The 27,970-nt window shown below is 59.8% G+C and overlaps 2 protein-coding genes across 9 annotated transcripts in view; one reads left to right on the top strand and one right to left on the bottom strand.

The window, feature by feature from the left end:
- Positions 1-6,503, bottom strand: part of TECR (trans-2,3-enoyl-CoA reductase) — a 19,039-nt gene extending 12,536 nt beyond the window's left edge. The window contains exon 1 of the mRNA XM_051835826.3: positions 6,379-6,503. Coding sequence (XP_051691786.1) covers positions 6,379-6,393 — 15 coding nt within the window. The 5' untranslated portion in view covers positions 6,394-6,503. The remainder of the gene's footprint in view (positions 1-6,378) is intronic.
- Positions 1-18,465, top strand: part of DNAJB1 (DnaJ heat shock protein family (Hsp40) member B1) — a 27,534-nt gene extending 9,069 nt beyond the window's left edge. For 3 of the 8 annotated variants that reach the window (XM_070058896.2, XM_070058895.2, XM_070058900.2), the window contains 3 exons: positions 8,934-9,011; positions 16,636-17,216; positions 17,322-18,465. In XM_070058896.2, the coding sequence (XP_069914997.1) occupies positions 16,725-17,216; positions 17,322-17,552 (723 nt within the window). In that variant the 5' untranslated portion in view covers positions 8,934-9,011; positions 16,636-16,724 and the 3' untranslated portion in view covers positions 17,553-18,465. Of the gene's footprint in view, positions 1-8,933; positions 9,012-15,758; positions 16,041-16,635; positions 17,217-17,321 lie in introns of those variants that run through there. The other 5 variants (XM_070058898.2, XM_051835830.3, XM_070058899.2 and 2 more) reach the window with 3 other exon arrangements.
- The last annotated feature ends 9,505 nt before the right edge of the window (positions 18,466-27,970 follow it).

Here is a 27,970-nt window from a genome sequence, read left to right on the forward strand (position 1 = left end):
GACAGGGAGCCCCTCTCCTCCCACCAAGCACCCTGCAGATAAGCAACAAACACAAACCCCCACACACACACTTAAAGGGAACGTGCACCCTCTGAAAGTCCAGCTTTCGGGTAAAATCCTACAGGAAGGGGGCTTTTATCGTGCTCAGGATAAAGTCCCCAGCCTCACAGGGTGGCTACAAGACCCCGGCAGTTAGAGAAGCCAGCATCCCCTCCACTGGCACCCCCACAAAGCCCCGCCTCCAGGCCACTGCACATGACACACGGTTCCCTCTGCATGGGACACTGTTCCCTCCCCTGCCCCAAAGACCTCGTCCTTGGGGCCTTGGCTTGGATAAAAAGACCACGAGGTGGGGCCAGTGCTGTGGCACAGCAGGTTAATCCTCTGCCTGCAGTGCCGGCATCCCATATGAGCACCGGTTCAAGTCCCAGCTGCTCTACTTCCGATCCAGCTCCCTGCTGGTGGCCTGGGAAAGCAGTGGAAAATGGCTCTGTGGGGGACCTGAAGGAAGCTCCTGGCTCCTGGCTTTGGATTGGCTCAGCTCCAGCCGTTGCGGCCATCTGGGGAGTGAACCAGCAGATGGAACACACCTCTCTCTCTGACTATGCCTCTCTGTGACTCTGCCTTTCAAATAAATAAATCACATTTAAAAAAAAAAAAAAATGACCAGGAGGGCAGAGGCCGTGGCTCCCTCCAGGGTCCCCGGTACACGACAGTTACAGAGGCAGAACGAAGTGACGAATAAGTGACAGGCTGCAAAGCAGGCAGCGCCCTGAGATGGAGGAGGGCGCCCAGCCCAGAGGCAGGAAGACGGCCAGGGGCAGGGTCCACTGGGGGCCCCAAGGAGCTGGCTTCCATCAGGACCGCGAGAGACTGGCCACAGTGTCCCTGCCTGAGCCGCTGCAGCCACATGCCTGTCCCGTGCTCCCCGCGACACAGCCCCTGCCCCCGCGGAGGACCTCCAGGCTCCCACGTAAACAGACAGTGGTGGCTGGATGGGGCCAGGAGGGGATGCAGGGGGACAGGGGTGGGGGAGATGGGCAGGGGCGGGGGATCCAGGCAGGGAAGCGGGGTGGGGGGAGTTAGACGGCACTGGGATGGAAGAGACTTGTGAAGACCACAGGGAGGAGCATGGGGCTGTCCCCCAGCACACAGCCGCTGAGGCCCTCCCCCCACCCACCCAGTCTGGGCCTAGGACAACGCCTCATGGCTTCGCTGCTGTGTGCCCCGGCTTCCCCACCTGCAGGGCGAGAGTGAGAACAGGACCCCAGGCACACGTGGTTACTTGAGGAAGCTCCTGGGGAAACGGAACTAAAAACACGAGCCGGGCAGGTGTCGTGGCTCGGGACGCCCACGTTGTCACACTGCAGCCCGAGTCCTAGTGCCTCCAGCTTCCTACTTCTTCACAATACGTGGAAAATACATATTATGGACAAGCTACACATGGATTTCAACATATTTTTACATCAAATAAACCCATGCTTTTATTTTTCTAGTGCGTATTTATTTCCATCTATTTAAGAGGCAAACAGAGAGAGGGCGAAAGTGAGCGAGCTCATCCCCTGGTTCACTTCCCAAAAGACCACCACAGCCAGGGCTGGGCCAGGCCGAAGCCAGGAGCCAGGCGCTCCATCCGGGTCTCCCACATGGGTGCAGGGGCCCAGCACTCGGGCCGTCACCTGCCATCTCCCAGGTGCCTGGGCAGGGAGCCGGTGTGAGGAGCCACACTCCGCCGCTCAGGTACACGCTTACTTTGTGGGTTGCCCACCGTAGGGAAAAGGCCTGGAGCAAGCGCTCTGTCCTCCTGGCTGCTGGGGAAGGCGTCCCTGGTGTCAACGAGTTCTCAGCTGCTGCTGTCAGTGTCAGCTAAGACCCTGCCCGAACCTGGCCAGCCAGTGAAAGATTCCCGAGCAAACTCCGCCAGCAGAGCTGGGAGCGGGGTCCCAGCAGGCCTCCAGCCTCCGCCCTTCCCACGCCTAGGCAACTACGCAGGCAGGAGACACAGCTGCGTCTCCAGACTCACACCACAACCCTCGGCTCCTCCCACTCTCCGCCTCCTCCCCCTCCTCCAGCACCCCGGACCCGCCTCCTCCCCAGGGCCCGCCCCCTCCTCCTCGGCTCCGCCTTCTCTACAGGACCCGCCTCCTCTTCCTCGGCTCCACCTCCTCCTCCAGCACCCCGGGACCCGCCTCCTCCCCAGGGCCCGCCCCCTCCTCCTCGGCTCCACCTTCTCTACAGGACCCGCCTCCTCTTCCTCGGCTCCGCCTCCTCCTCCAGCACCCCGGGACCCACCTCCTCCCCAGGACCCATCTCCTCCTCCTTGGCTCCGCCTTCTCTACAGGACCCGCCTCCTCCCCCACAGGACCCGCCTCCTCCTCCTCGGCTCTGCCTCCTCCTCCAGCACCCCGGGACCCACCGCCTCCCCAGGACCCATCTCCTCCTCCTTGGCTCCGCCTTCTCTACAGGACCCGCCTCCTCCCCCACAGGACCCGCCTCATCCTCCACCTCGGCTCCGCCTTCTCTACAGGACCCGCCTCCTCCCCCACAGGACCCGCCTCCTCCTCCTCCTCGGCTCTGCCTCCTCCTCCAGCACCCCAGGACCCACCTCCTCCCCAGGGCCCATCTCCTCCTCCTCGGCTCCGCCTCCTCCCCAGGGCCCACCTCTTCCTTGGCTCCGCCTCCTCCCCAGGGCCCGCCCCCTCCTCCTCAGCTCCGCCTTCTCTACAGGACCCACCTCCTCCTCGGCCCCGCCTCTTCCCCAGGGCCCACCTCCTGCACCTCGGCCTGGCCTCCTCCCCAGGGCTCTCCTCCTCCTCCTCTCTGGCCCCACCTCCTCCACAGGCCCCACAGAGTCCAGAGGTGAGCAGGGCGCTGGCACCTGGCTCCCAGCTCAGCTCTGCTTAGCAGAGCCACACACCTGGGAGGTGGGACCTGACGCCAGCACCGCTGGTCAGCGTGCACAAGGGGCCAGAGAGGAGGCAGGGTCTGCGCTGCAAACCAGCTCGGACGGCTGAGCCCACCCCAGCCACAGCGGGGCTGGCTGTGCGGCCTGGGAAAGCCCCCACTCGGGGCGGGGGGTCTTGGGCCCCTAATCCACAGAAGGCCGAAGAGTGGCCAGGACAGCCGGGGAGCTCCCTGACCCCAGGGACTCTGAGATCAACTCCCCAAGCCCCAGCACGGCTGGGCACAGAGCTACAAGCACACGCCCCAAGAAGGGTGAGAGGCCACCATGGGCGGCAGGGGCAGGGGCAAGACCACGGGCCGACCGTGCCAACACCACAAAGTCTCTGCCGCTGCGGGTCCCGATTCTGCTCTCACCTCCAGATCCGGGAGAGGCAACGCGTCCCGTTCTAGGGCAGGAGGAGGCTGGCTGCCAGCGGCTGCGCTGAGCCCCTGCCCCTCCCACACGCAGCTCGGCCATCAGCTGCCGCAGGCCGCCAGCGGCCAGGACAAGACTGCAGGCAGCCGAACCCAAGCTGAGGCTGAGCCACAGCTCCCTGGCCCTGTGTCTTCAGGCCTTGGGTCCGGCTGTCCCAGCGACCACACATCCACAGGCCTGGGTCTGGATCCCTCACCTTCCTGAGGCCCCCGGGGTTCCTCATCCACCAAATGGGGGAACACAGAAAACCCGCCTCTCGGGGGTCTCCGGAAGGGAGACTACACACACGGTCAGCGCCGAGCCAGGAAACCGGGGTCCTGCCCGTGTGCCTTTCCCTAAGCTCTGCCCCTTCTACAGGAAGGAGAGACAGAAGCCAACTGCAGGCCGCAAACGTCACAGAGACCACAGGGGTGCCCCAGCCAGAAAAACCCGTTACCCTCCCCCCACCCCACCCCACCCTCCCGCCTTCCCTTCCCATTTCTCGCCATCACGGCCAGCACCTGCTGTTACACCGGGGAGCAGTTCAGCAGGGGCACAGAGCCTGCACAGAGGTCTCCTTCGGTCTGATTTTACAAGGTGCAGGATCTTCTGCAGCTGGCTCATCCCCCTCCCTCAGCCCAACCTCTGCAGAGCTGAGAGAGGGCTGGGGGGGAAGCACACTGCAGCCTGGATTGCCTGCAGGCGTGCGGGACGGGGAAAGCGCGCGCCCCGGTGGTGCTCCGTGTGCACCACCTCCTGTAATCCTGCAGAACCGCCGCTGGCCCGTCTCCCCCAGCTTCCTGGGAGACCAGCCACTGCTTGCACCACTGAGGTGCAAGGGCTCAGACCGGTTGGTTGCCCTGCCCACCACCCCACTGCCGGTGGGGGAATCAACCGAGCATGTAACAAATGCCAGCCCTGGGCCCCCACGACTGTGGCCCCCGAGAGACACACACGGACTTCCTCCTTAACCATCGTCCATGTCTGTGGAAACAGCTGCCTCGGGACCAGAACTCTGTTTCCAGAACTTTCAGACTGGCCCACGCACACAGCCCTTCTCTCCCGTCTTGACCTTGCTCTGACCTCACGACGATTCCAAGGCCTGTGCCAGTCTTCCGAGGAGCCAGCTGCAGCCAGCGACCGAAGGTGACCTGCCCTAGAAGTTTCCACTCACTCAGGCCACCGCAGGACAGCTTCTCCCTCTTGGGTAAGAGGTGAGATGGGCGGCGACCCGGAAGCTGCTGTTGATAAGAGCAGGGACCATCCCCCCCCCCCCGCCGTGGGAGTCCCTGCTGCTGGGAGGGTCGGGGGGCCCAGGCTTAGTCTTCAAGGCATCGCCCCTTTTCTCCCGGCCCCGCGGCAGACACCTGGGGTAGGCCGTGTGGGCTTGCTCTGCAGGCCGGGCTGGGAGACAGCCCCGAGTCACGCAGCAGATGACCAGAGAATGGTGACAAAGAAGAAAGGGATAGCACAGGGCCTGGCTTGTTCCTCCGGGGTCACTCTGGGCTGGGGGTTGGGAGCTCCTCCTTCCTTGTGTAGAACAAAGAATTAAATGGGGCGCACGCGTTCGGCAGTTCACCCCCATGGGCCCCAGGGCTGGGCCCCGGGTTTCCCCCTGACAAGGGTCTCCAGGGGGCTCCTCTGACTGACTTCTAATCGCTGTGCGTCTTTGCAAACTGGATCTTCCATCCCGTCCGCCGGCATTAGGGGGTTTGCTGGGGGGGTGGGGGGGCACATTACAAGAACTTTATTCTAGAACCTCGTGCTCAGGACCGGGTCAAAAAAAAAAAAAAAAAAAAAAGAGGATTTTTCTCCGTGAATGGCCTCACAGGATTCTGGGTAAAATCACCAAGAATTAACGCTCAAGACAGCAGGTGGAGGCAATGGGCTCGCATCCCTGACACAAACAACTCCCAGGATCTCCCTGCTTCCAGTAGACCTGGTAGTCCAGTTTACCAGGACCGGAAAGTAGGACGGGGACCGCCAGAGGCTGGGGAGCCGGGGGCCGCGGGGGAGCTGGCCTTTCACAGGCACTGAGGTCCGGTTTTGCAAGATGCAAAGAATCGTGGAGATGGGACGGCGCCGACGGTTGCACAAGGGCGTTTGTGAGGTTCGCACCGCTGAACCTGGCGGTGGTCCAGAGGGGACTTCTGAGGTGTGTTTGATCTTTTTATGATGCGGGGGAGGGGTGAGGGAGCAATACCAAATCTCTTATCTGACAACTGGCAGTGACAACAGTGCCAGGTCCTTGAAGTCCTGATTTCGTTTCTGTTCTGCATCTACTGGCTGGGGGGTGGGGGAGGGTGCCTTTGGAACGTGAGTCTTTAGCTACCAAAAAGATTTTAAAAAGGCAATAATAACAGTTTCCTACCGCACAGAGCTGCGGGGGAGAGGACAAGACCAGAAATTTTACTAGCAAGGCCAGCTGGTTCTAACCAGGAATTTGTAGCAAGCAAGCAGAGTTACTTTGTGGCAGGCCCAAGGCAGGAGTGAAACACTTGGGCTTCAAGAGCGCGCTGGGGACGCCGGAGTGCTGCCCCGGTGACCCGCAGAGGTGGACAGGGGGATGACCAAGATGAGCGTCCCCGCTCCTCCCTCCCCGGGCTCCAAAGGCCGTCCCAGCCAGGCCCGACGGCAAAGCCCCGGGCGCTGGCGCAAAGCGAGGTTTGTGCAAGACTGCTTCGGATCGAGAGCAAGGGTTCCACACCCCGGCTCCTCGGCTCGCTGCCAGGAACCTGCGAATGTCCCGGGTCCAGCAGAGACCCCCCAAAAAAAATCCCCCCAAAACAGAACAGCCTGAGTTGCATATTTATAAATACCCAGCCTGCGCATGCGCACTGCGGCGGGCGCGTGGTCCTTCCCCCACCACGCTCCCGGCATAGCGCAAACCCACTGCGCCTGCGCCGACGTGCTCTGCGCTCGGGGCGCAGGACGAGTCGGGGGGTCCCGTGGTCCGGCGGCGGAGAGAACTAGGATGAGTAGGCGCGGGCCTTTTCGGGCCCTGTTGCCCGGTTTCTTACCTCATAGTGCTTCATGGCTTCCTCACACGGCGGCGACTGCACCTACGCGACTGCTGCAGCTGCTGCCCACCAGCGCGCGACACGGCACGGGGATCCTCGCGCGCTCGCGACCGTCGCGCCGGACTAACTGCAGCTCCCCCTCGCCCCGCCCCACCCCGCCTCGGGCGCGCCACCGGCCAATGAGCGCGAGGGGCGCCCGCCCCGCGGAGCCAATCTGAGAGAGGACGAGCCGCTCGCCCCACGGTGCTGGCCAATCGGCTGGAAGGGCCCGCCGCCGAGGGGCGGACCGAAGGGGGCGTGGCTTTGAAAAGGGGCTGGGCCCGCCACCAATCAAACAGGGACCTGGGCGCCGCGCGCCCCTTCGCTCCGCCCTTTGGTGGCGTCGCTGTGGAAACCGAGGGAAGCGACGGTTACGCCGAGGCGTGGCGGGGCGGGAACAAGAAGATGAGTGACAGGGTGGGCGGCGCCCACATGGCCTGTGACTGGACTCGGTGAATTCCTACGTGGGGAGGCCGCTGGCGGGTCGGGGAGCAGCCGGAGGGGTTTAGGCGGAGGCGGTGCGGGCCGGAAAGCAAGGCGCCACGGGGCGAAGGGCCTCCATCTGTCGGGAGCGAGAAGGAAGCGGAGCCTGAGCCCCAGCTGCGTTCAGGACGCGTGTTCCCCGCCCTTGTCAACGAAAGCCCCCCTACACACACACACACACACACCTGGGCCCTAGGGGGTCGCCCTGTGCGGCCACCTGCGGCCTTGGAGCCCAGAGTGGGGTGTGTTTGCGTGTAGGACGCACCGATGGCCAAGGCTTAGTACCGAAAGGTGGGATGAAAAAAAGGTCTCAATTTTTCATGTTTATTCTGCACTGTCTCCAATGGGATTCAAATGCATTATTAGCATGAAGTTCCCCTGGTTCTCTGCTACGTTTTAAAAGCTTTTGTATTATGTATTTGGATAGCTTTTGTATTATGTATTTGGAAGGCAAATGGGAGAGAGAGGGAGAGGGAGAGGGAGAGGGAGAGGGAGAGAGAGAGGGAGAGAGAAAGGGGATCTTCCATCTGCTGGGTCACTCCCCAAATGGCTGCAGCTGGGCCAGGCCAGAGCTAGGAGCCTGGAACTCCCATCCGGGTCTCCCACATAGGAGGCAGGGGCCCAAGCACCTGGGCCGTCTTCCACTGCCTTCCCAGGCCTTCCACAGGGAGCTGGATCAGAAGTGGAGCAGCCAGGACTTGAACCGGCGCCCCTATGGGATATTGGCACCACAGGTGGAGCCTTAGCCCACTAGACCACAGAGCTGGTCTGGGTTTTTGTCCTGCTTTCTTAACCTTCAGTGTTCTGCCATGAGCCCATGGAGGAGAGTGATACACACACACACACACACACACACACACACACACTTAGGCACACCCGCACTGGAGGCATCAGGACAGGCAGAGGCACACACAGGCCCTGGCTCATGCCTTCAAAGTATCTTCTTGGCCGGCGCCGCGGGTCACTAGCCGCAGCTCACTAGGCTAATCTTCCGCCTTGCGGCACCGGCACCCCGGGTTCTAGTCCCGGTTGGGGCGCCGGATTCTGTCCTGGTTGCCCCTCTTCTAGGCCAGCTCTCTGCTGTGGCCAGGGAGTGCAGTGGAGGATGGCCCAAGTCCTTGGGCCCTGCACCCCATGGGAGACCAGGATAAGTACCTGGCTCCTACCATAGAATCAGCGCAGTGCACCGGCCGCAGTGCACCGGCCGCGGCGGCCATTGGAGGGTGAACCAATGGCAAAGGAAGACCTTTCTCTCTGTCTCTCTCTCTCACTGTCCACTCTGCCTGTCAAAAAAAAAAAAAAAAAGTCTCTTCTTTTGGGGCCGGCGCAGTGGCGTAGTGGGTAAAGCCACCTCATGCAGCACCGGCATCCCATGCAGGCACCAGTTAGAGTCACAGCTGCTCCACTTCCAATCCAGCTCTCTGCTATGGCCTGGGAAAGCAGTGGAGGATGCTCCAAGTCTTTGGGCCCCTGCACCTGCGTGGGAGACCAGGAAGAAGCTCCTGGCTCCTGGCTTCGGATTGGTGCAGCTCCAGCCATTGCGGACATCTGGGGAGTAAACCAGCAGATGGAAGACCTCTCTCTCTCTCTCTCTCTCTCTCTCTCTCTCTCTCTCTGCCTCTCCTTCTCTCTCTGTGTGACTCTGACTTTCAAATAAATAAACCTTAAAAAAAAAAATCAGCGTGGCTGGCACCACAGCTCAATAGGCTAATCCTCCACCTGCGGCGCTGGCACACCGGGTTCTAGTCCCGGTTGGGGAGCCAGATTCTGTCCCGGTTGCCCCTCTTCCAGGCCAGCTCTCTGCTGTGGCCCGGGAGTGCAGTGGAGGATGGCCCATGTGCTTGGGCCCTGCACCCCATGGGAGACCAGGAGAAGCACCTGGCTCCTGGCTTGGGATTAGCATGGTGTGCCGGCCGCAGTGGCCATTGGGGGGTGAACCAACGGCAAAGGAAGACCTTTCTTTCTGTTTCTCTCTCACTGTCCACTCTGCCTGTCAAAAAAAAAATCAGCGAAAGTCTCTTCTTTGGTTTCAGCTCACACTGCCTGGACTGTTAAGCCCTGCGGAACTCAGGAGCCTGGTGTTCGGGGCACAGGACGAGCCATCCTAGGAGGTAGACATGCCGATGAACAGGGTGGGGGCAAGGGTGAGTCAGTGATTGGGAACTTAGTCATCCACGTTCTGCTCTGGAAACTTCTACAGCTTTCGCCCTGGGGGATCCTTGTCTCTAAGCAAAAGAAATCAAGTCCGGGATCTTCCAAACCATTACCTGTCTCTGCTGGGGGCTAGCTGGGGCAAAACAGCCAGCGAAACATATCAGGGGTATTAGAACTTAGATGTTTATTTATTTGACAGAGTTATAGAGAGGGAGGGAGAAACACAGAGAGAGAAATCTTCTATCCACGGGCGAGTTCCAAATGCCCACAATGGCCAAGGCCAAGAACTCCATCCAGGCTTCCTACATGGGTATCGGGGACCCAGGCACTTGGACCATCACCTGCTGCTTTCCCCAGGCACATTAGCAGGGAGCTGGATGGGAAGAGGAGTAGCCCAGACTCCTAACTGGCTCTCTGATATGGGACACCCGAGTGGCAAGAAACAGCTTAATCTCAAGTGGACCTGTCTTCTGTGTCATAGGTGCCAGCTACATAAAGCAGTATTCTGTCCACATATTTTTTAAAGATTGTTTATTTATTTATTTGAAAGTCAGAGTTACACAGAGAGGAGAGGGAGAGAGAGGTCTTTCATCTGCTGGTTCACTCCCCAGTTGGCCACAATGGCCAGAGCTGCACCGATCCGAAGCCAGGAGCCAGGATCCAAGAGCTTCTTCTGGGTCTCCCACATGGGTGCAAGGGCCCAAGCACTTGGGGCATGTTCTACTGCTTTCCCAGGCCATAGCAAAGAGCTGGATTGGAAGTGGAGCAGCCGGGACTTGAACCAGTGCCCATATGGGATGCCGGTGCTTCAGGCCAGGTCGTCCACCTGCTGCGCCACGACCCCTGCTGTCCACATTTTAATTAATTTTTTTTGACAGGCAGAGTGGACAGTGAGAGAGAGAGAGACAGAGAGAAAGGTCTTCCTTTGCCGTTGGTTCACCCTCCAATGGCTGCCGCTGCCGGCGCGCTGCAGCCCGCACACCGCGCTGATCCAATGGCAGGAGCCAGGTGCTTATCCTGGTCTCCCATGGGGTGCAGGGCCCAAGGACTTGGGCCATCCTCCACTGCACTCCCGTGCCACAGCAGAGAGCTGGCCTGGAAGAGGGGCAACCGGGACAGAATCCGGGGCCCTGACCGGGACTAGAACCCGGTTTGCCGGTGCCGCAAGGCAGAGGATTAGCCTAGTGAGCCGCAGCGCCGGTCTGCTGTCCACATTTTAAAAGAGATTCCTCCCATCTTCCCATGAGCTCACAGCATTCTGGAAACTCCCTTGCAAGCCGGCTTTTCTGAACCTCGCACTCACTCAACAGGCTGGGGACAGCCAACCCGCGCTTGCTGTGCGATGAGCCAGTCGGGATGTGAATAATATCTATGGCCTACTCAGCCATGGGCAGCTCTTAACATGACAAGGCAGGCTCCAGCCTGGAGAGTAGAATTCCCCTTTGTTGTCCCTCATCTCCCCACCCCCGCCCCCGGAGTTGTGCAGAAGTGAGCAACCCCTGGCCTGCTGCCTCTGGCTTCCAGCAAGTACGCTGTCAGCAGAAATCAAAATCCACCCCCTGCACGGAGACCGGCCCACCTTTGTGGGAGCCGCTGATTGACTGCACCACAGCCTGGACGCGGTGCCTGGCCGTAGGGTCAGCTCCAGCCTGCTGGCAAACCCGGCCCAGCTGACTGATGCATTCAGACACGGGAGGCGAGTAGATGTATTTGGCATCTGCTGAGCCGAGCTCTAGAAAAGCCTTTGCAAGAGGTGGCCTGCAGAGAGAATATGACCCCTATGATGCTTTTGTTTTGTTTTGTTTTTTTGACAGGCAGAGTGGACAGTGAGAGAGAGAGACAGAGAGAGAAAGGTCTTCCTTTTGCCGTTGGATCACCCTCCAATGGCCGCTGCTGCAGCCAGCGCACCGCGCTGATCCGATGGCAGGAGCCAGGTGCTTTTCCTGGTCTCCCATGGGGTGCAGGGCCCAAGCACCTGGGCCATCCTCCACTGCACTCCCTGGCCACAGCAGAGAGCTGGCCTGGAAGAGGGGCAACCGGGACAGAATCCGGCGCCCCAACCGGGACTAGAACCCGGTGTGCCGGCGCCGCAAGGTGGAGGATTAGCCTATTGAGCCACGGCGCCGGCTTCCCTATGATGCTTTTGTAAGGTGGACGGGGGTCTGCTGCAGCCTGGGACCCAGAGAAACCCGAGGTGGTTGGGGATGGCCAAGGTGTGCAATGCGGCCAGTATCTGCCTCCCAGGAGCCCTCTGTCTTGCCTAGGTGCAGCTAAGGCAGGATCATGATTCTTTGTGGAACCTGCTCTAGCTCCTTGTCTGGGAGCCAGAAGAGGGAAGGTGAGACCCAGTCCGGAAAGGCCAGGGCTGGTGAGAGACTCCCTGCTGTGTCAGAAGCTCCATAGAGAGAGATTTCTCAAGCTGTCTTCCAGCCGGGGTGCGGGTGAGAAGCCTGTTTTATTCTGCCTAGGACTGCAACAGCCGGTGTCAGGCCAGGCCAAAGCCAGAAGCCCAGAGCTTCATCCAGCTCGCGCCCACGGATGGCAGGGGGCCAAGCACTTGGGTCATTTTCTGCTGCTTTCCCAGGTGCATTAGCAGGGAGCTGGATCAGAAGTGGAGCAGCTGGGACTCGAACCAGTGCTCCAATATGAGAGACCAGCCTCACAATTAGAGGCTTAGCCTACTGCACCACGAACATAGGATTTTATTCCCCACGGATGCCCCCAGGGGGAGTGGCAATGCTTACGGCTGTCCTGCTTTTGAAAGATGTCCTGAAGAAGTGAAGAGTTGAAGATAGTGATCATGCAAAAAAAAAAAAAAAATTTTTTTTTGAGAGAGAGAAAGAGAAAAAGAGAAAGAGAAAGCTCTCTTCTGCTGGTTCCCTCCTCAAATGGCCTCAAAATCTACGGCCAGGCCAGGCTAATGCTGGAATGCAGGAATTCAGTGCAGGTGTCCCACTGAAGACCCCAACTCCTGGAGCCAACACCACTGATGAAGGTGCACCTGAGCAGGTGGCTACAGTCGGGAGCCACTGTGGGCATGGAGCAGACACCTCCAGATCAGAGGCGGGACTCAACACGAGGCCAGACACCTGCAATTCTACTTTTTATACGATTTTATTTATTTATTTGAGAGGTAGAGTTACAGACAGTGAGAGGGAGAGCTGGTTCAGTCCCCAAATAGCCACATCAGCTGGAGCTGCGCCGATTCGAAGCCAGGAGCCAGGAGCTTCTTCCAGTCTCCCATGTGCGTGCAGGGGCCCAAGCACATTGGCCATCTTCTGCTTTCCCAGGCCATAGCAGAGAGCTGGATCAGAAGAGGGGCAGCCAGGACTCGAACTGGCACCCCTTTGGGATGCCAGCACCACCGGTGGAGGATTAACCTAATGCGCCATGGTTCCAGCCCTTGAACACCTGCAGTTCTTACAATTCAGGCTTAGGCTCTGGGCACAGCAGTCAACGTGCCACTTGGAACACCTGTGTCCCAGAGTGGAGTGCCTGGGTTCAAGTCCCAGCTTCATTCAGCTTCCTAACGATGTGCACCTTGGGAGGCAGCAGGTGGACGGCAGGTCTTTGCCCTCCACGTGGGACACCCAGTTTGAGATCCGGGCACCTGGCTTCAGCCTGACCCAGCCCCAGGCTACTGCAGGCATCTGGGGAGGGACCCAGCAGATGGACCCAGGAACTTGCCATCTGGATCAATCCCACATGGGTAGCAGGGGCCCAAGTACTGGAGCTGTCGTGGTGTGCTGCCTCCCCTGGAGTGCAGGATACAGGCATCCCATGAAGAATTGTAACTGCTGTGGCAAACAGCCACCCCTCGCTGTCTGCTTTTAAAGATTTATTCATTTATTTGAAAGGCAGAGTTACAGAGTGGAGAGGCAAAAAGAGAGAGAGAGAGGGAGGGAGGGAGGAAAGGGGAGAGAGAGAGAGAGAGAGAGGTCATTTGTCCTCACCGTGAGCTGATGGCGACATCCCCCTAACCTTGTCTACCCTACGCCTTCAGTGCCACACTAAGGCTCGTGTTTCACTGGACAGCCTGGGTTCTGGAGCATAGCCAAGCTGACACGCAGAACTAATCATCGCGGCCCCTTCCCGAGTCATGAGCCCTTGGGGGGCTGAGGTCTCCACACAACGGCCGGAGCTGCACTGATCTGAAGCCAGGAACCAGGAGCTTCTTCCAGGTCTCCCACATGGGTTCAGGGGCCCAAGGACTTGGGCCATCTTCTACCACTTTCCCAGGCCACAGCAAAGAGCTGGATCGGAAGTGGAGCAGCCGCGGACTAGAACGGGCGCCCCTATGCGATGCCAGCACTGCAGGCCAGGGCATTGATCCTCTGCGCCACAGCGCTGGCCCCAAGACCCCTATTTCTTTGCTGGGCTAGGGGGCGCCCCCACCCCACTCCTGTCCTCCTAAGTTGGCCAGTGCCTGTCATGGTCAGGACTGGGTGCCCTGGGGGTCAGTGAGTGAGCAGGGAGAGCCATCCAATGGGGAAGGGGAAGGCCACGCCCCCTTTCCCAGTAGCCACAGCCTGTGCCAGGGCAGCCCTGCCAGGAGCCCGGGGGTGCCTCATAGCAGCACACCGTGGATCAGCACGGGTCTGTCAGTCATCACTCTGACGTCACTTCCTCAGTGCCAGGCCTGCCCCGGGCATTTCACCAATGTGACTCAGGTAAGCTGCCGAGCCCCGTGATGTGGATGCACCTGCTCCCCGCACTGTGCAGTAAAGACCAGACACAGAAAGCGCCCGTACCGCGGACTCCATGCACCTCTACCCATAGGCACACAGGAGCCACGGCTGCCGACCCCACACCCCAGGCAGCCTTGGTCCTCCCTCTGAGCCTCCTTCTCCCCATCAGCCACAGCCAGAGAGATCGCGAGGCCCACATGTGAATCCTGCTCCGCTGAGAGAGGCACCCACGTGAAAGCAGCGGGGACTGGGGTGCCGCCGTTAAGATGCCGCCAGGTCTTGGCCGCTGTGCCGGCATCCCGTGTGAGCACCCGTTCGAGTCTTGGCTGCTCCACTCCCCATCCAGCTCTCTGCTGTGGCCTGGGAAAAGCAGTAGAAGATGGCCCAAGTGTTTGGGCCCCTGCACCCTTGTGGGAGGGAGACCCAGAAGAAGCTCTTGGATCCTGGCTTCAGCCTGGCCTGGTGCTAGCTGTTGCGGCCAACTGGGGAGTGAACCAGCAGATGGAAAACCTCTCTCTCTCTCTTTCTCTCTCTCAGACTCTCCCCCTCTCTCTATGATTCGTGACTTTGAAATAGATAGGTGAATCTTTTTTAAAAATTTATTTATTTATTTGAAAGACAGTTACAGAGAGGTAGAAATGGAGAGATATTCCATCTGCTGATTCACTCCCCAAATGGCTGCAATGGCCAGAGCTGCACTGATCCAAAGCCAGGAGCCAAGAGCTTCTTCCAGGTCTCCCACATGAGTGCAGGAGCCCAAGGACTTGGGCCATCTTCCACTGCTTTCCCAGGCCATAGCAGAGAGAGGGATCAGAAGAGGAGCATTCAGGACTAGAACCGGTGCCCATATGGGGTGCTGGTGCCACAGGCCAGGGCTTCAACCCGCTGCACCACAACGCTGGCCCCCAGATACATAAATCTTAAAAAAAAAAAAAAAAGATGCCAACCAGAGCTCCTGCATCCCACATGGGAGCGTCTGGGCTCACTCGTGGTTCCTCTGCTGCCCTTCCAGTTCCGTGCTAATGAGCATCCTGGGACACAACAGGTGATGCTTGGGTCCCTGCCAACCACGTGGGAGACCTGGATGGAGTCCCTGGCTCCAGGCTTTGGCTTGGCCCAACCTTGGCTATCGCAGGCATTTAAGGAGTGAACCATTGAATGAAAGTTCTCTCTCTCTCTCTCTCTCTCTCTCTCTCTCTGTGCTTTTCAAATAAAATGAAATCAATAAAAAAAAATTTTTAAAGCCAGAAACCAGGTCTGTTGAGGAGCCAAATACCGGGACTGTTTAGGAACAGGCAGAACCCGGTTCTGGTCCTGGTCGCCAGCCCAGGCTGGGAGGGAGGGAAGCCAAGGAAAAGGGAATTTCAAGTTTATCGGCAAGTTCAGCGGCAAGGGTGACACCAGGGGCAGGAAGGGCAGGACCCTCTCCAGGGGAGTGGACGTGGCTCGCACTGTCCCCTCCCCGCTGGCTGAGGAGGGCGTGCCACTCTTGCACTTGTGCTAAACAGCACCAAGCCTGCCGAACTTTGCACGACCCAGCCTGCGAGACGGGAGGCCAGGTTTATATCTGCTGGGAACAGGGGCGGGGCCACCTCGAGGGGCGGGGCTTTGTCTCGCCCCGCCCCTTCCCGGAGCTCCGCGTTCCGCTGCGGTAACCTGTGGACCCGGCAACGGACAGGGCTCGCAGCCTGCCAGATCCTAGAAGACAGTGAGCGGGAAGTCGTGATTGGTTCTCCCCGAGGGGGCGGGCGGGCCCTCCGCCTGCCCAGTGCCCTCGCCGCGGGGAGGCGTTGCCGGGAGAGGCGGGGGGGGGGGGTCTGAGAGGGAAGGGGCGTGGCCGCACGCGGGCGGCCGTTGGCAGCCCGGCCCCGCCCCGGATGGGGGCGTCACGGGGCCGAGGCCGCGGCGATTGGCCGGCGCGGCGCGGGGGGCGGGGCGGAAGGTTCTGGAGGGGGCTGGCGGGCTCTGGAAGCTTCCGCCGGACGGGTATATAGAGTCGGGCCGGGCGGCGGCGGCGGAGCCGGGTACGGCGGGGCCGCGGGCGGGCGCCATGGGCAAGGATTACTACCAGACGCTGGGCCTGGCCCGCGGCGCGTCGGACGAGGAGGTGAAGCGGGCCTACCGCCGCCAGGCGCTGCGGTACCACCCGGACAAGAACAAGGAGCCCGGCGCCGAGGAGCGGTTCAAGGAGATCGCCGAGGCCTACGACGTGCTGAGCGACCCGCGCAAGCGCGAGATCTTCGACCGCTACGGGGAGGAGGGTGCGTGCGCGCGGCCGCGGCGCGCGGGGAAACCGAGGCACGCGCGCCGCCGGCCGGGGGTGGGGGGCTGCTGAGAGGGCCCCCGGCGGGCGGAGGAGGAGCCCCGGCTCGCCGCTCGCGCAGAAGCTTCCAGCACGTCCGGGCGGCCCCTCCCTGGGTCTGCACCCGGTGCGGGCCGGGGCGGGGGGCGCGGCGGGGGGCGGCCGGGTCTCGGCCTGCCCAGCTGCCCGTCGGTGACTCACCGGCTTCCGGGCTCGGTCCTGAGCCAGTAGAGTGTGTTTTTTTTTTTTCCGATCATCAGGGCAGCGGCGATTGGTGCTGGGACGGGAGAGCTTCAGAAAGCTTCCGGGGTGTCTTTGGTTGGCCTGCATTTGCCCACGTTCTCTCTGGGCTCAGGGGACGTGGCCGCCGCTCTTCCCCCCTCTCCCCCACCCCGGGTCATGTCTGGGTCTCTTGGTGGATTCTTGGGAGGATCAGCCGGGAGCAGGCAGGGGCCGGGCCTTGGTGGCTGTCACCTGCGGGCCGAGGCCCCCAGTGTCTGCAGCGGCAGGTGCAAGCTTGGGGTCCGGCCCTCGGCGGGCTGAGAGCAATCCCGCCCCGCCCCCTCACGTCCCTGCGTTTTTGCTTCGCAGGCCTGAAGGGCGGCGGCCCCTGCGGGGGCAGCGGCGGCGGGGCCAACGGGACGTCCTTCAGCTACACGTTCCATGGCGACCCGCACGCCATGTTTGCCGAGTTCTTCGGAGGCCGGAACCCCTTTGACACGTTCTTTGGGCAGCGGAACGGGGAAGAGGGCATGGACATCGACGACCCGTTCGCCGGCTTCCCCATGGGCGTGGGCGGCTTCACCAACATGAACTTCGGCCGCTCGCGCCCGGCCCAGGAGCCCACCCGCAAGAAGCAAGACCCGCCCGTCACGCACGACCTCAGGGTCTCCCTGGAAGAGATCTACAGCGGCTGCACCAAGAAGATGAAGATCTCCCACAAGCGGCTGAACCCCGACGGCAAGAGCATCCGGAACGAAGACAAGATCCTGACGATCGAGGTGAAGCGGGGCTGGAAAGAGGGCACCAAGATCACCTTCCCCAAGGAGGGGGACCAGACCTCCAGCAACATCCCCGCCGACATCGTGTTCGTGCTCAAGGACAAGCCACACAACATCTTCAAGAGAGACGGCTCGGACGTCATCTACCCGGCCCGCGTCAGCCTGCGGGAGGTGAGGCCGCGGGGGTGGGGAGCCGTGGGGGTGCGCTGGGGGCGGGCGGGGCTCCCCAGGCTCTCGCGGCTGACCGCTGTCCTACCCCCCCCCACCCCCGCCCAGGCCCTGTGCGGCTGCACGGTGAACGTGCCGACTCTGGACGGCCGCAGCATCCCCGTTGTCTTCAAAGACGTCATCAGGCCCGGCATGCGGCGGAAGGTGCCGGGCGAAGGCCTGCCCCTCCCCAAGACGCCGGAGAAGCGCGGGGACCTCATCATCGAATTTGAGGTGGTCTTCCCCGAAAGGATCCCCCAGACGTCGAGAACCGTCCTGGAGCAGGTTCTGCCCATCTAGCGCCCCCACACACCCACCCACCCACCGCCCCCGCATCATCCGGGCGCCGCCGGCCCCAGGGACCTCGCCAGAGCTCAGCGTCTCCGGCTACCCCGGCACTCGTGGACCGTGAGAGGGCGGGAGGGCCCGGGAGCCTGATCCTGCTCGATGTTTTCCAGAGAATATATTACAATCTTTGAAAGTCGTGCACTCGACTGTGCTGGTTTTTCGGGCGGCGGAGCGGCAGGTGGTGGGCAGAGCAGGACGAGGCCCGCCCCGCCCCACGCTCCTCCAGACACCTCCCCCCCCCCGCACCTGCAGCTGGGTCCTGTGCTTTGTCTCCCCTGCTCCATGCCTCCCCCCACCCCCACCCCCCGGCTCATCCTGGCCATCTCAGGTGGAGAAAGCTAGACTCTGCAGAACTGCCCGGCCGGCGCCCACAAGCAATACCTTCCTCTTTCCAGCGGGACCACGGGAGCCCGGGAGCTCACGGAGACGGGGCCCAGCCGTGCTTTGCCGAGAGCGAGCTCTGGGCAGCTCCGGGTGCCCTTTCTGTTCCATGGACTCTGGACTTTGTTTTGTTTCGTTTCGTTTTGTTTCTCTCTCAAAGGGATCTGATCCTTCGGAATTTTGCACAACCCTGGAGAGATGTATAGAGACATAGCTATAATCCCTTTTGATAAAAGGGTCTTTGCTCCCGATTGCAGGAGCCTGTAAATGTTTTTATAACTCCCCGTCAGGCCGGGGTGCCCCCAGACGGGCCCTGCCCTGCCCCCATGGCCCCGGGCGGAGGCGGGGTCTATTCCCGGGACACCCGTCTGGTGCTCAGCCCCTTGAGACTCATTGTACGTTGCCACTGCCGACATGAGACCAAAGTGTGTGTGACTTGTCGCTGTGCAGGGTGATGGCATTAAAGACTGTATGAGAAACCTCCCGGGAGCGGCCCTCGGCTCGTGTTTGGTTCTGGGCACCGGGTGGGGGGGTGCGGGGGGTGGGAGGTTCCAGCGGGAGGGGGGAGGGTGCCTGCAGGGGCGAGATAAAGCCCTGCCTGAGTGCACACAGCCAGAGCCTCCCAGGGGCGCTGGGTTCACACTGGGGTTGTGAAGTCTGAGGCCAAGGGCAGGCAAGGGCAGGGCTGGTCACTGCCGCCCAAGGGAGCTGTGGGGCTGCCCTTGACCCTTCCCCACAGTGCCTCTCCTCAGACCTGGCCGAAACGCACAAGGAAATTTGCAGCTGGCCGGCCCCGCCCTGGGAAAGACTGGTTTCTGGTCCTGGCTAGGGACGCTGCTGTGACTTTGTAACTTTTTTAAGGAACTGGTTTTTCTAAGGCAAGTAATTACCACGGGCTTAAAAGGATGTGTTGCTACTTTGCTACAGAAGTGTAGCCACTGCTTGGAAGTGAACTTGACACACGTAAAACAATGTAGTCACTTAGTCCGGGAACCTGTAGCTCTGGAGAACCTCCCATGTATCTTATTTAAGCATTACTTTTCAAAATGTGTCTGTGCGGTGTTGTTTTTATCTGAAAGGCAGAGAGCGCTTCCATCTGCTGGTTCATTCCCAAGGGTCTGCAGCAGCCAGGGCTGGGCCAGGCTGGGCCAGAACCAGGCGCTCTGTCAGGGTCTCCCACATGTCCAGGCACCTCCTAGGGTGCAGGTGCGCAGAAGGCTGTAAGCACTCTGCCAAGGGGTGTCCCAAGCAGCTGTCTTCAGTTTAAATGTCTTTAAAGGGAACATCTCAGGGCCACAGTCGCTAGCGGCTCCCACTGGTCGGCGCAGGTCTGGGGTCCCTATCCCCAAGAGCAGCCAGGTTGAGCCATGAGACCACTGCAGGCCCCTGGAAAGTCACCCACGAGGGGCTGTTATCAAGGGAGCCAGTTACTGAGCTATCTTGGGCACCAAGGTCGCGTTGGCCCCAGGCGGGATCCCGGGTCACCCAGGCCACCAGCCCCATCCCAGAGGCTGCTCTGCTGGGCAGAGGGTCCCCGTGAACTTGACCTGAGCTGCAGGAAGCCTCAGGGTAGACAGGGCTCTGAGAACCTGCAGAGACAAGGGGAGTGGGCTGGGCTGCTTTGAAAGGGGAGATCTGTGTGGTTCTAAAAAGACAAAAGGGGCTGCAGTGGAGCGAGAAAGCCTGGCCTGGCCTGGCCTGGCGCTCAGAAGCACTTTAATTAGCTTGCCCAGAGGCCAAAGCTGGGGCTCATTGTGTGCACACACACACACAGAGGTGTCTGTTGCACGTGCCATCATGCCCGTCCTCCCCAGCTTCTGGGCAGTCCCTTTGATGGATTCATTTTTTTCCCACACCACCTCTCTCAGCACAGCTGGGAGCTGCTTCCACTTTGACACAGCCAGAGCTGCTCCACCTGCCACCGAAGGCGTGATACCAACCACATTCCACATTTCTACAACTCACCTGAACACAGGACAACCTTCAGACATCCCCTCGGCCTGCGCTGGAGGCCGGGGGCCCACACCCTTCCCTGGCATGAAGCTCTTGTCCTGCTGTGCCCATGCACACATGCAAAACAGCCTTCCTGTGTGTGTGTGTGTGTGTGCATGTGCAGCCAGACCGATCGACATTATTTGTGGACGTGTGGTGGTGTAGCAGGTTAAGCCACCACCTGCGGATCCCGACATCCCATGGGGTGCCAGTTTGATTCCCAGCTGCTCCACTTCTGATCCAGCTCCCTGCTAATGCACCTGGGAAAAGCAGCGGAAAAGTGTTCATGAACTTCACTATTCTCACATTAAAACCCATGTCTTCCAATGCCTTTCTCTACTAAGTTTTTTGGAGCAGCCTCCTTTGCATCCAAGATGCACGCACACCAGGGAGGGACTACCACATCACCCCCTACTGCGTGCCTATGATGGCAACCATTGCATCTTTATGCAAAGCTCACTGAGCCCAGCTTGCAGCCCCCAAGACTGAAGAGAGTCCTGGGTCTTTGGGGTCAGTGCTGTTTGGCCAAGCTCCGGGAACCAGATTCCCAGGTGAGCCACTGCGATCCTGCAAGGAAGCCCCCAAAAGGGAGGTGTCCCCGGGGCTGGCAGTGTGGTGCTGCTGGGTAAGCTGTGCCTGTGATGTGGACGTCCCTACAGTAGCCTCACTCCCAGGACAACTGTTCTTTGGTTCATGAGAGAGAAAGAGATTTTGTGTCTGCTGGTTCACTCCCCCAAATGCCTACAACAGCCATGACAAGGCCAGGCTGAAGCCAGGAGCCTGGAACTCCATCCACGTGGGTGGCAAGAACCCCAGGGAACTTGGGCTACCCACTGCTGCTTTCCTTGGCACATTAACAGGGAGATGGATTGGACACAGAGCAGCTGGGGATGCCAGCCACTGCTCTGACATGGGATGCTGGTGCTGCAAAGCGGTGGCTTAGCCTGCTGCACTTGCCTGTTAAAGACAGTGGTCCCTGGGCCCCAGACTGGGCAACCCATGGGGCAGGTGTTTGTCACCGGCTCAGGACACCCACATTCTTCATGAGAATGCTGAGGTTCGATCCTGGCTCTCCTTGAGTCTCTGCCGCCCATGCGGGAGTCCTGGATGGAGTCACGTGCTCCTGGCTTCAGCCTGGCTGGTGCAAGTGTTTAGGGAGTGAATCAGTGGTGGGAGATTGTTGACTTCTCTCTCTCTCTCTCTCTCTCTCTCTCTCTCTCTCTCTTTCTGCCTTTCAAATAAATAAGTGATTTCTTTTTTTTTTAGAAGTGGGCAGTCCTGAGTTTGAATCCTGGCTGCAGCTCTCTGCTGCTGTGTCCCGGGCAAGTGACTTCTGGAAAACGTGACAAATGATGGTGCAGATGCTGGGGCCTGTGCTGTGGCGTATCTGGTAAAGCCACCACCTGCAGCACCGTCATCCCATATGGGCGCTGGTTCAAGTCCCGGCTGCTTCCAATCCAGCTCCCTGCTGATGCACCTCGGAAAAGCAGCAGAAGATGGCCCAAGTCCTTGGGCCCTTGAACCCACGTGGGAGACCCAGATGGAGCTCTTGGCTCCTGGTTTCAGATTGGTGCAGCTCAGGCCATTGCAGCCATCTGGGGAGTGAACCAGCAGATGGAAGACCTCTCTCTCTCTCTCTCTCTCTCTCTCTCTCTCTCTCAGGCTCTACATCTCTCTGTAACTCTGTCTTTCAATTAAATAAAATAAATCTTAACAAAAAAAGTACAAGGGCACTTCAGACATTCTCCAGGAAGTGGAATGAAATGATATCATCCTGGCCCTCTCTGTGTGATTCTGAAGCTCCAAGGCTCCTGAAATATTAGCTGCCCCCCCCCAACTAATAACGAGAACAGTCAGTGCCTGTCACTTAATTAGCATCTACTTAGTAAGCATTTATTGAGTGCCAACTGTATACCAGCCCTGTTGTGGGTGCTGGGAACACATCAGTGAATCACTGGGGAGGGGGGGTGGGAATCCCTGTCCCTGTGGAGCTGAGGGTCAAGTCAGGATGGAAAGAAAACAGGCCTAGATAAATTCAATGTCTACTAGGCCAGCTAGCGCTGAGAATAATGGTGGAGAATAAAATACAAATAGTGGGTAGAGGGTTTGCAACTTTCTGAAAAGATTTATTTGTTTGAAAAGCAGAGTGGGGGGCGGTGCTGTGGCACAGTGAGTTAAAGCCCTGGCACTTTATGGGTGTCAGTTTGAGTCCTGGCTGCTCTACTTCTGATCCAGCTCTCTGCTATACCTGGGAAAACAGTAGAGGATGGCCCAAGGAGGGCCCCTGCACCCACATGGGAGACCTGGAAGAAGCTCCCGGCTCCTGGCTTCGGATTGGCACAGCTCCACCCATTGCAGCCATCTTGGGAGTGAACCAGCGGATTGAAGACCTCTCCCTGTCTCTACCTTTCTCTGCAACTCTGTCTTTCAAATAGATAAAAAAAAAATATTTAAAAACAAAACTTATAAAAAGAAAAGCAAGATGACAGCACAGCAGAGGCAGACAGAGATCATCCATCTGCCAGTTCACTTCCCAAATGGACACAACAAATGGTGAGGGGGATGGGGCCAGGCTGAAGCCAGGAGCCAGGAGCTTCTTCCGGGTCTCCCATGCAGGTGCAGGGGACCAAGCACCTGGGCCATCTTCCACTGCTTTCCCAGGCCACAGCAGAGAGCTGGATCAGAAGTGGAGCAGTGAGGACTTGAAGCAGGAGTCCCGATATGCAGCTGGGGCATCCCGACCCAGCAGGCCACACCTGTCCCCGGTGTCTCCTTGTTGTACCAAAGGCGAGCCCCTCACACTCACAGCCTTGGCTCCCATAGAGCTGAGAACGCTTTCCCAGTCCATGGATCCCGTGGACGCCCGAGGTTTGGGTGGACTCTGATGGCTTCTGAGCCCTCAGCCTCTGTGGTTCCTTCCCCCTTGGTGGTGTGGGGGAGGAGGAGAGACAATGGCAGGGCCATATTCCAGGGCTCCCCCAGCCCAGGCAAACCCCAAGTCCCCTGGAGGTCACCAACTACAACCTGAATCAGCATTGCAACCCTGATGGCCGCAGGGACACCCGACTCAGAACTCTCTCTCTCTCTCTGTCTCTCTCTCCCCCTCTGAGTGTTTGTTGAATGAATAATTAACATGGCCAAGTGATTCACCTGCGTCATTTGCCCATCCCCTTCACCCACCCCACACCCGTGACTCTGCAGGGCAAGATGTGTGCAGAGACAGGCCCATCAACTACTGCTGGTGCCCCCTGGGGCAGATCCCCCACCCCACCCCCACCCCCAGCCCCAGCTTGTCCCACCAAGGAGAAATCAGCATTGGTGGGGACTCCAGCCACAGCCCCTGCTTTGTGGGGACCTCCGCTGCCGACATGGCTCAGGGATGACTCACTGGGCACAGCGCCTGACAGACAAGCCAGGGCCGGGCTCTCCCCACACCCAGTCCCACAGCAGCCGCGGCCCCCTGCAGCCCTCAGTCTCTTGGGCAATGCAGATCGGAGCTTTCACTCCCCGGAGGCTGCCTTCACCCCAAATCCCACAACCGGACAGCTTCAAGTCAGGAGGCATTTTTTTGTTTTTTAATTATTTTATTTGAAAGGCAGAGTAACAGAGAGAAAGAGAGAGGGAGATGGATCTTCCACCTGCTGGTTCATTCCTCAGATGCCTGGGGCGGCCAGGGCCGGGCAGCGGGGAGCCTGCGACCCATCTGGAGCCCTGGGTGGCTGTCGTCAAGGGGCCCTCCCCCCATGAGGCTCTGTGTCTCTTCCAAGCATATTCATCATGGGATTCCCGAGCTCACCCTAATCCAGGATGAGCTCATCCACAAAGGCCTCTCCCCCAACACCCCGCCCCCACTCCAAATAAGGTCAGCATCCCAGCTTCCAGGACATGGATGGTCTCGTAGAGGGGTCAACACTCAGCTCACTGCCCCAGTCCAGGGGAGATCTTATGGGCAGAGCTTGGAGGGAGGAGGCCTGGGGCAGGCCCCAGCCACAGGGGCCCGGGAAACAGGAGTTTGTGGGGATACAGGGCTGGACTGGTGCAGAGAGACCCCAGCTCAGCTTCCCTCCCACTGCCGCACACCAGGCCGACAAGGGGTGAAGATCTGGCCAGGCAGACTTGGGGACTGCACGGTCCCCACTATGGCCTGGTGTGGCTGGAACAGAGGGAGCGGGGTGGAACCTTCTAGACAGTTCCAGAGATGAGGTGAGGACGGGTGGCAGTGCCTTGCGGGGGCAGGCCTGAGCCAGGAGGGTCCCAGGCATTTTGCTTTCTCCTGGAAGGCTGAGCAGGCACCTGGGTGGTTTGTCCAAAACAGGAGCCCGCTTTTATTTGGGAAGATGATGCTGGCCCTCCATGGAGACAGGCTCTACCCCGAGAAGAAACACTCAGGCTGACCGGGACGGGTTCCCTAAGGGCACGTGGTCTCACGGTGGTGGTGGGGTCTTCCGCAGAAGAAGCAGGGTGTACCTCACTCTGCCCCTCACGCGCGCCCTCTGGTGGCTGCTGGAGGAACAGCCCGAGGAAGGCACCGCACTGGTCCAGGAGAGGCTTAGTCAGGGACTGGGTAGGGTCAGAGACTGCGGGAAAGGATCCAAGATGTACGGTCTTTACATTTTTAAAATTTATTTTATTTGAAAGGCAGAGTGAGAGAGAAGGAGAGGCCGACAGAGGGAGAGCCATTTTCATCCACTGATTCACTCCTCAAATGGTTGCAACAAAGCCAGGAGCCAGGAGGTCCATCCGGGTCTCCCACGTGGGTGGTAGGGGCCCAAGCACTTGGGCCATTGCCTGCTGCTTCCCAGGGTGTGCGCATGCGCAGGGAGCTGGACTTGGGATTCGGAGCTGGGAATGAAAAAGAGGCACTCTAACGTGGGATGCTGGCCCCTCAACAGGTAGGCTACACTCCTGCCGCTTGGACGAGGTAACTCTTCCTCTGCTTCCCATCCGGCTTCCTGCTGAGGCACATGGGAAGGCAACAGAAGACGGCCCAAGTGCTTGGGTTCCTGCCACCCATGTGGGGGAGACCCGGATGGAGCTCCTGGCTCCTGACTTCAGCCTGCCCCAGCCCTGGCTGCTGTGTGCATTTGGGAAGCAAACCAGCAGGTGGAAGATCTCTCTCTCTCTGCTATGTATCCTCCATCCATCCTGTAGAGCTGGCAGGATTCCATCCCAGCCAAGCACCCATGATTATGACCTCAAGTAACCCCAGCCATCCCCACCTGTAAACATCTTAGTCCGATTAAGCATCCCCCCTCCTAATACCTCACTGTGGGGATTAAGCCCCAGGGAGAGTCCCAGAGGGGACAAAGCCCCAGCAGTTCAGTGACAGTTTTCTTGTGTCCCCCAGTCTAGCACAGCTCAGGGTTTCACAGTCACTCATCTGTCCGCGGGATGTGTTGATTGACATTGACTTTGACATTTGTTGATTGACATTGTGTTGTATGACCTCCATCTGCTTAAGGAGGGTCCAGGCCAACAGAATGAATGTTGGCCCCATCTGAATGGGCACCCAGGATGAGGGTTGGGTTCAGTCCTCAGGACGAGAGCATGTGTATGTTCACGCGCGTGTGCATGTGCGTGTGTGTGTGTGTCCTTCTCAGCACCCAGGGGGCACGGGGTGAGGGAGGGCTCTTGGATCACCCAGCTAAGGTGCCGGCACTAGGCTCACATGGTTGCCCGTGGCTTTCCACTGAGCAAAGCCTGTGCACTTGGCAGTGGGACTATCAAACACTGGGGACGAGGTACTCCAAAAACATCCACACGAAGTTGGAATTGGAAGTTTGGGCGGAGAGGCCGCCTGCAGTGCTGGCATCCCATAGGGGCACTGGTTCGAGTCCCAGCTGCTCCACTTCCAATCCAGCTCTCTGCTATGGCCTGGGAAAGCAGTAGAAGATGGCCCAAGTGCTTGGGCCCCTGCACTCATGTGGGAGACCTGGAAGAAGCTCCTGGCTCCTGGCTTCAACCTGGTCCACTTCTGGCTGTTGTGGGAATTTGGGGAATGAACCAGAAAATGGAAGACTCTCTCTCTCTCTGCCACCCTGGCTTTGAAATAATTTTTTTAAAGAAAAAAAGCAGAGTGGGGACACCTTGCAATCCTGTCCCCTGTTCTTCAGGCGCCTCCTCATCCGTCAACAGGAGGCAGGTAGATTCCAGCTCTGGACCTCACAGCCCCAGGCCATCCTGCCCTGGGCAGCCCCGCACCGTGCGCTCTGCAGGTGCATCTGGGGTCTGCGGGGCTCACGCAAAGCAGGGGCAGCAGTCCCAGCGGAGCACGCGGGCCCAGCCAAGGCAACTGATCGCTCGGCTGTGCTGGCAGAACAGGAAGAGAGGGACAATAGCTGCCGATATCGGTGTTTGCCAGCTGGGTGGGGCTGGCCAGCCAGGCAGCCCGCAGCAGGGAAGCTCAGAGCCGGGCAGCCGCTCTCCCCCAACCCTCTCCCTCCCTCCTCGGGGACTGCAAAGAGCAGGGTGGTCCCAGCGAGCCTGGGGGGGGGTGTGGGGTGGGGGGTGCACAAGGCGATAATTCCACCCCCCTCGCAAGAAGCACTTGCAGAACAGACAGCAAACCTTCCGGTCTCTCCAACGGCTGACCTTGAACTTGAACTCATCCCGTGGAACTGAGTGTCCCAGGCCAGCTGCAAGGTGCATTTGCGTCTCTGTTTTCCTGCACGCGTGCCTGCCTGAGAAATCTTAGAAGCCACAAGCCATCTGGGCGCGATTATCTCCGCATCAGCCCTCCGCCCACACCTGTGCACCACAGCTTTGCTGTGCACCTCAACCGTGCTGGCCCCGGCTGTGTGTGTGTGTGTGTGTGTGTGTGTGTGTGTGTGTGTGTGTGGCTAACCAGAGAGACGTGGCTTCCCCCCCAAACCCAGTCAGACGGAGGAGGTGCCGGGCGGGTCAGTGTTGGGGTGCAGCTGCTCCACTTCCCATTCCAGCTCCCTGCTCGCACGCGGCCTGGGACAACTGCTTGGGCCTCTGCCCCTCACCCCAAGTGGGAGACCCGGATGGAGCTCCAGGCTCCTGGCTACAGCCTGGCCGAGCCTGGGCTGTTGTAGGAGTTTGAACCAACAGATGGAAATTCAAATCAATCCATCGATCGATGTTTAGAAGTCACGAAACCTTGAGCTCCCTGAGTTGGCTGGGGACCCCAAGTGCAGGTGCACAGCCCCAACAAGTGAGCGGGTTACCTCCCCCCGCCTCTCATCCCCACTGCGTCGGTCGCTCCGGCGGCGACGACATCACCCCCATCCTAAGGTTCTCTGCCTGCCCGGCCGCCGTTCGCCCCACCAGGCGCCTTGTTCCGTCCGCAGAGGCTGGACCACGGCTGGTACGCACCCAAGGGGCCACAGTCAATGTTTGATGAGTGAATGAATGAATGATTGATGGAATGAATGAATGAATGCCTTTGTGCATTGTCCTCCCAGGGGAAGCGGGGACAATCGGGACCCTCCCTATTCACGTCGCCCCCCCCCCCCCCCCCGCCTGTTACAGCCTGTGATGAATGCGTCTTTTCATTCGCTCCCGGGATGACCGGCCTGGGGCACAGGGGGCCGAGACCCCCGGCCCTTACTCAGATCTCTTGAAGTCTCCGTTTTTCTGGGCGTTGGAAGCTGGCACCCTCCCCGCCCTCCCCCCGACACTGGGCCCCGTCACCTGACTCCCACGGCCAGCCCCAGCCTCTGGACACTCGGATCACCCCCAAGGCGGACGCTCCCCCAACAGCACGTGGTCCGGGAGTCCCAGCCTCCCATTGGCCGTTCGCCTCCTTTCTCCCTCGTGATTGGCCGCGGCCCAGACCCGGCTCCCCCTACCGCTGCGCTGCGGTGGTACAGCCTGTCGCGGCTCAGGCGGGGTGGAAGGGCCCATTGCGCCGGGCGCGGGGGGAGGTGGAGTGGGGAAGGAGCCCTCTGGAATGTTTCCGTCGGCGCCATCAGGGCGGGGCGGCGCCGATTGGCCGCGAGCAGCGGGGAGGCCGCCGCTGATTGGCCCTCCCC

Source organism: Oryctolagus cuniculus, chromosome 16 (assembly GCF_051225735.1).
Source record: "Oryctolagus cuniculus isolate XC-2025 breed Fujian yellow rabbit chromosome 16, ASM5122573v1, whole genome shotgun sequence".
NCBI lineage: Eukaryota > Metazoa > Chordata > Mammalia > Lagomorpha > Leporidae > Oryctolagus > Oryctolagus cuniculus.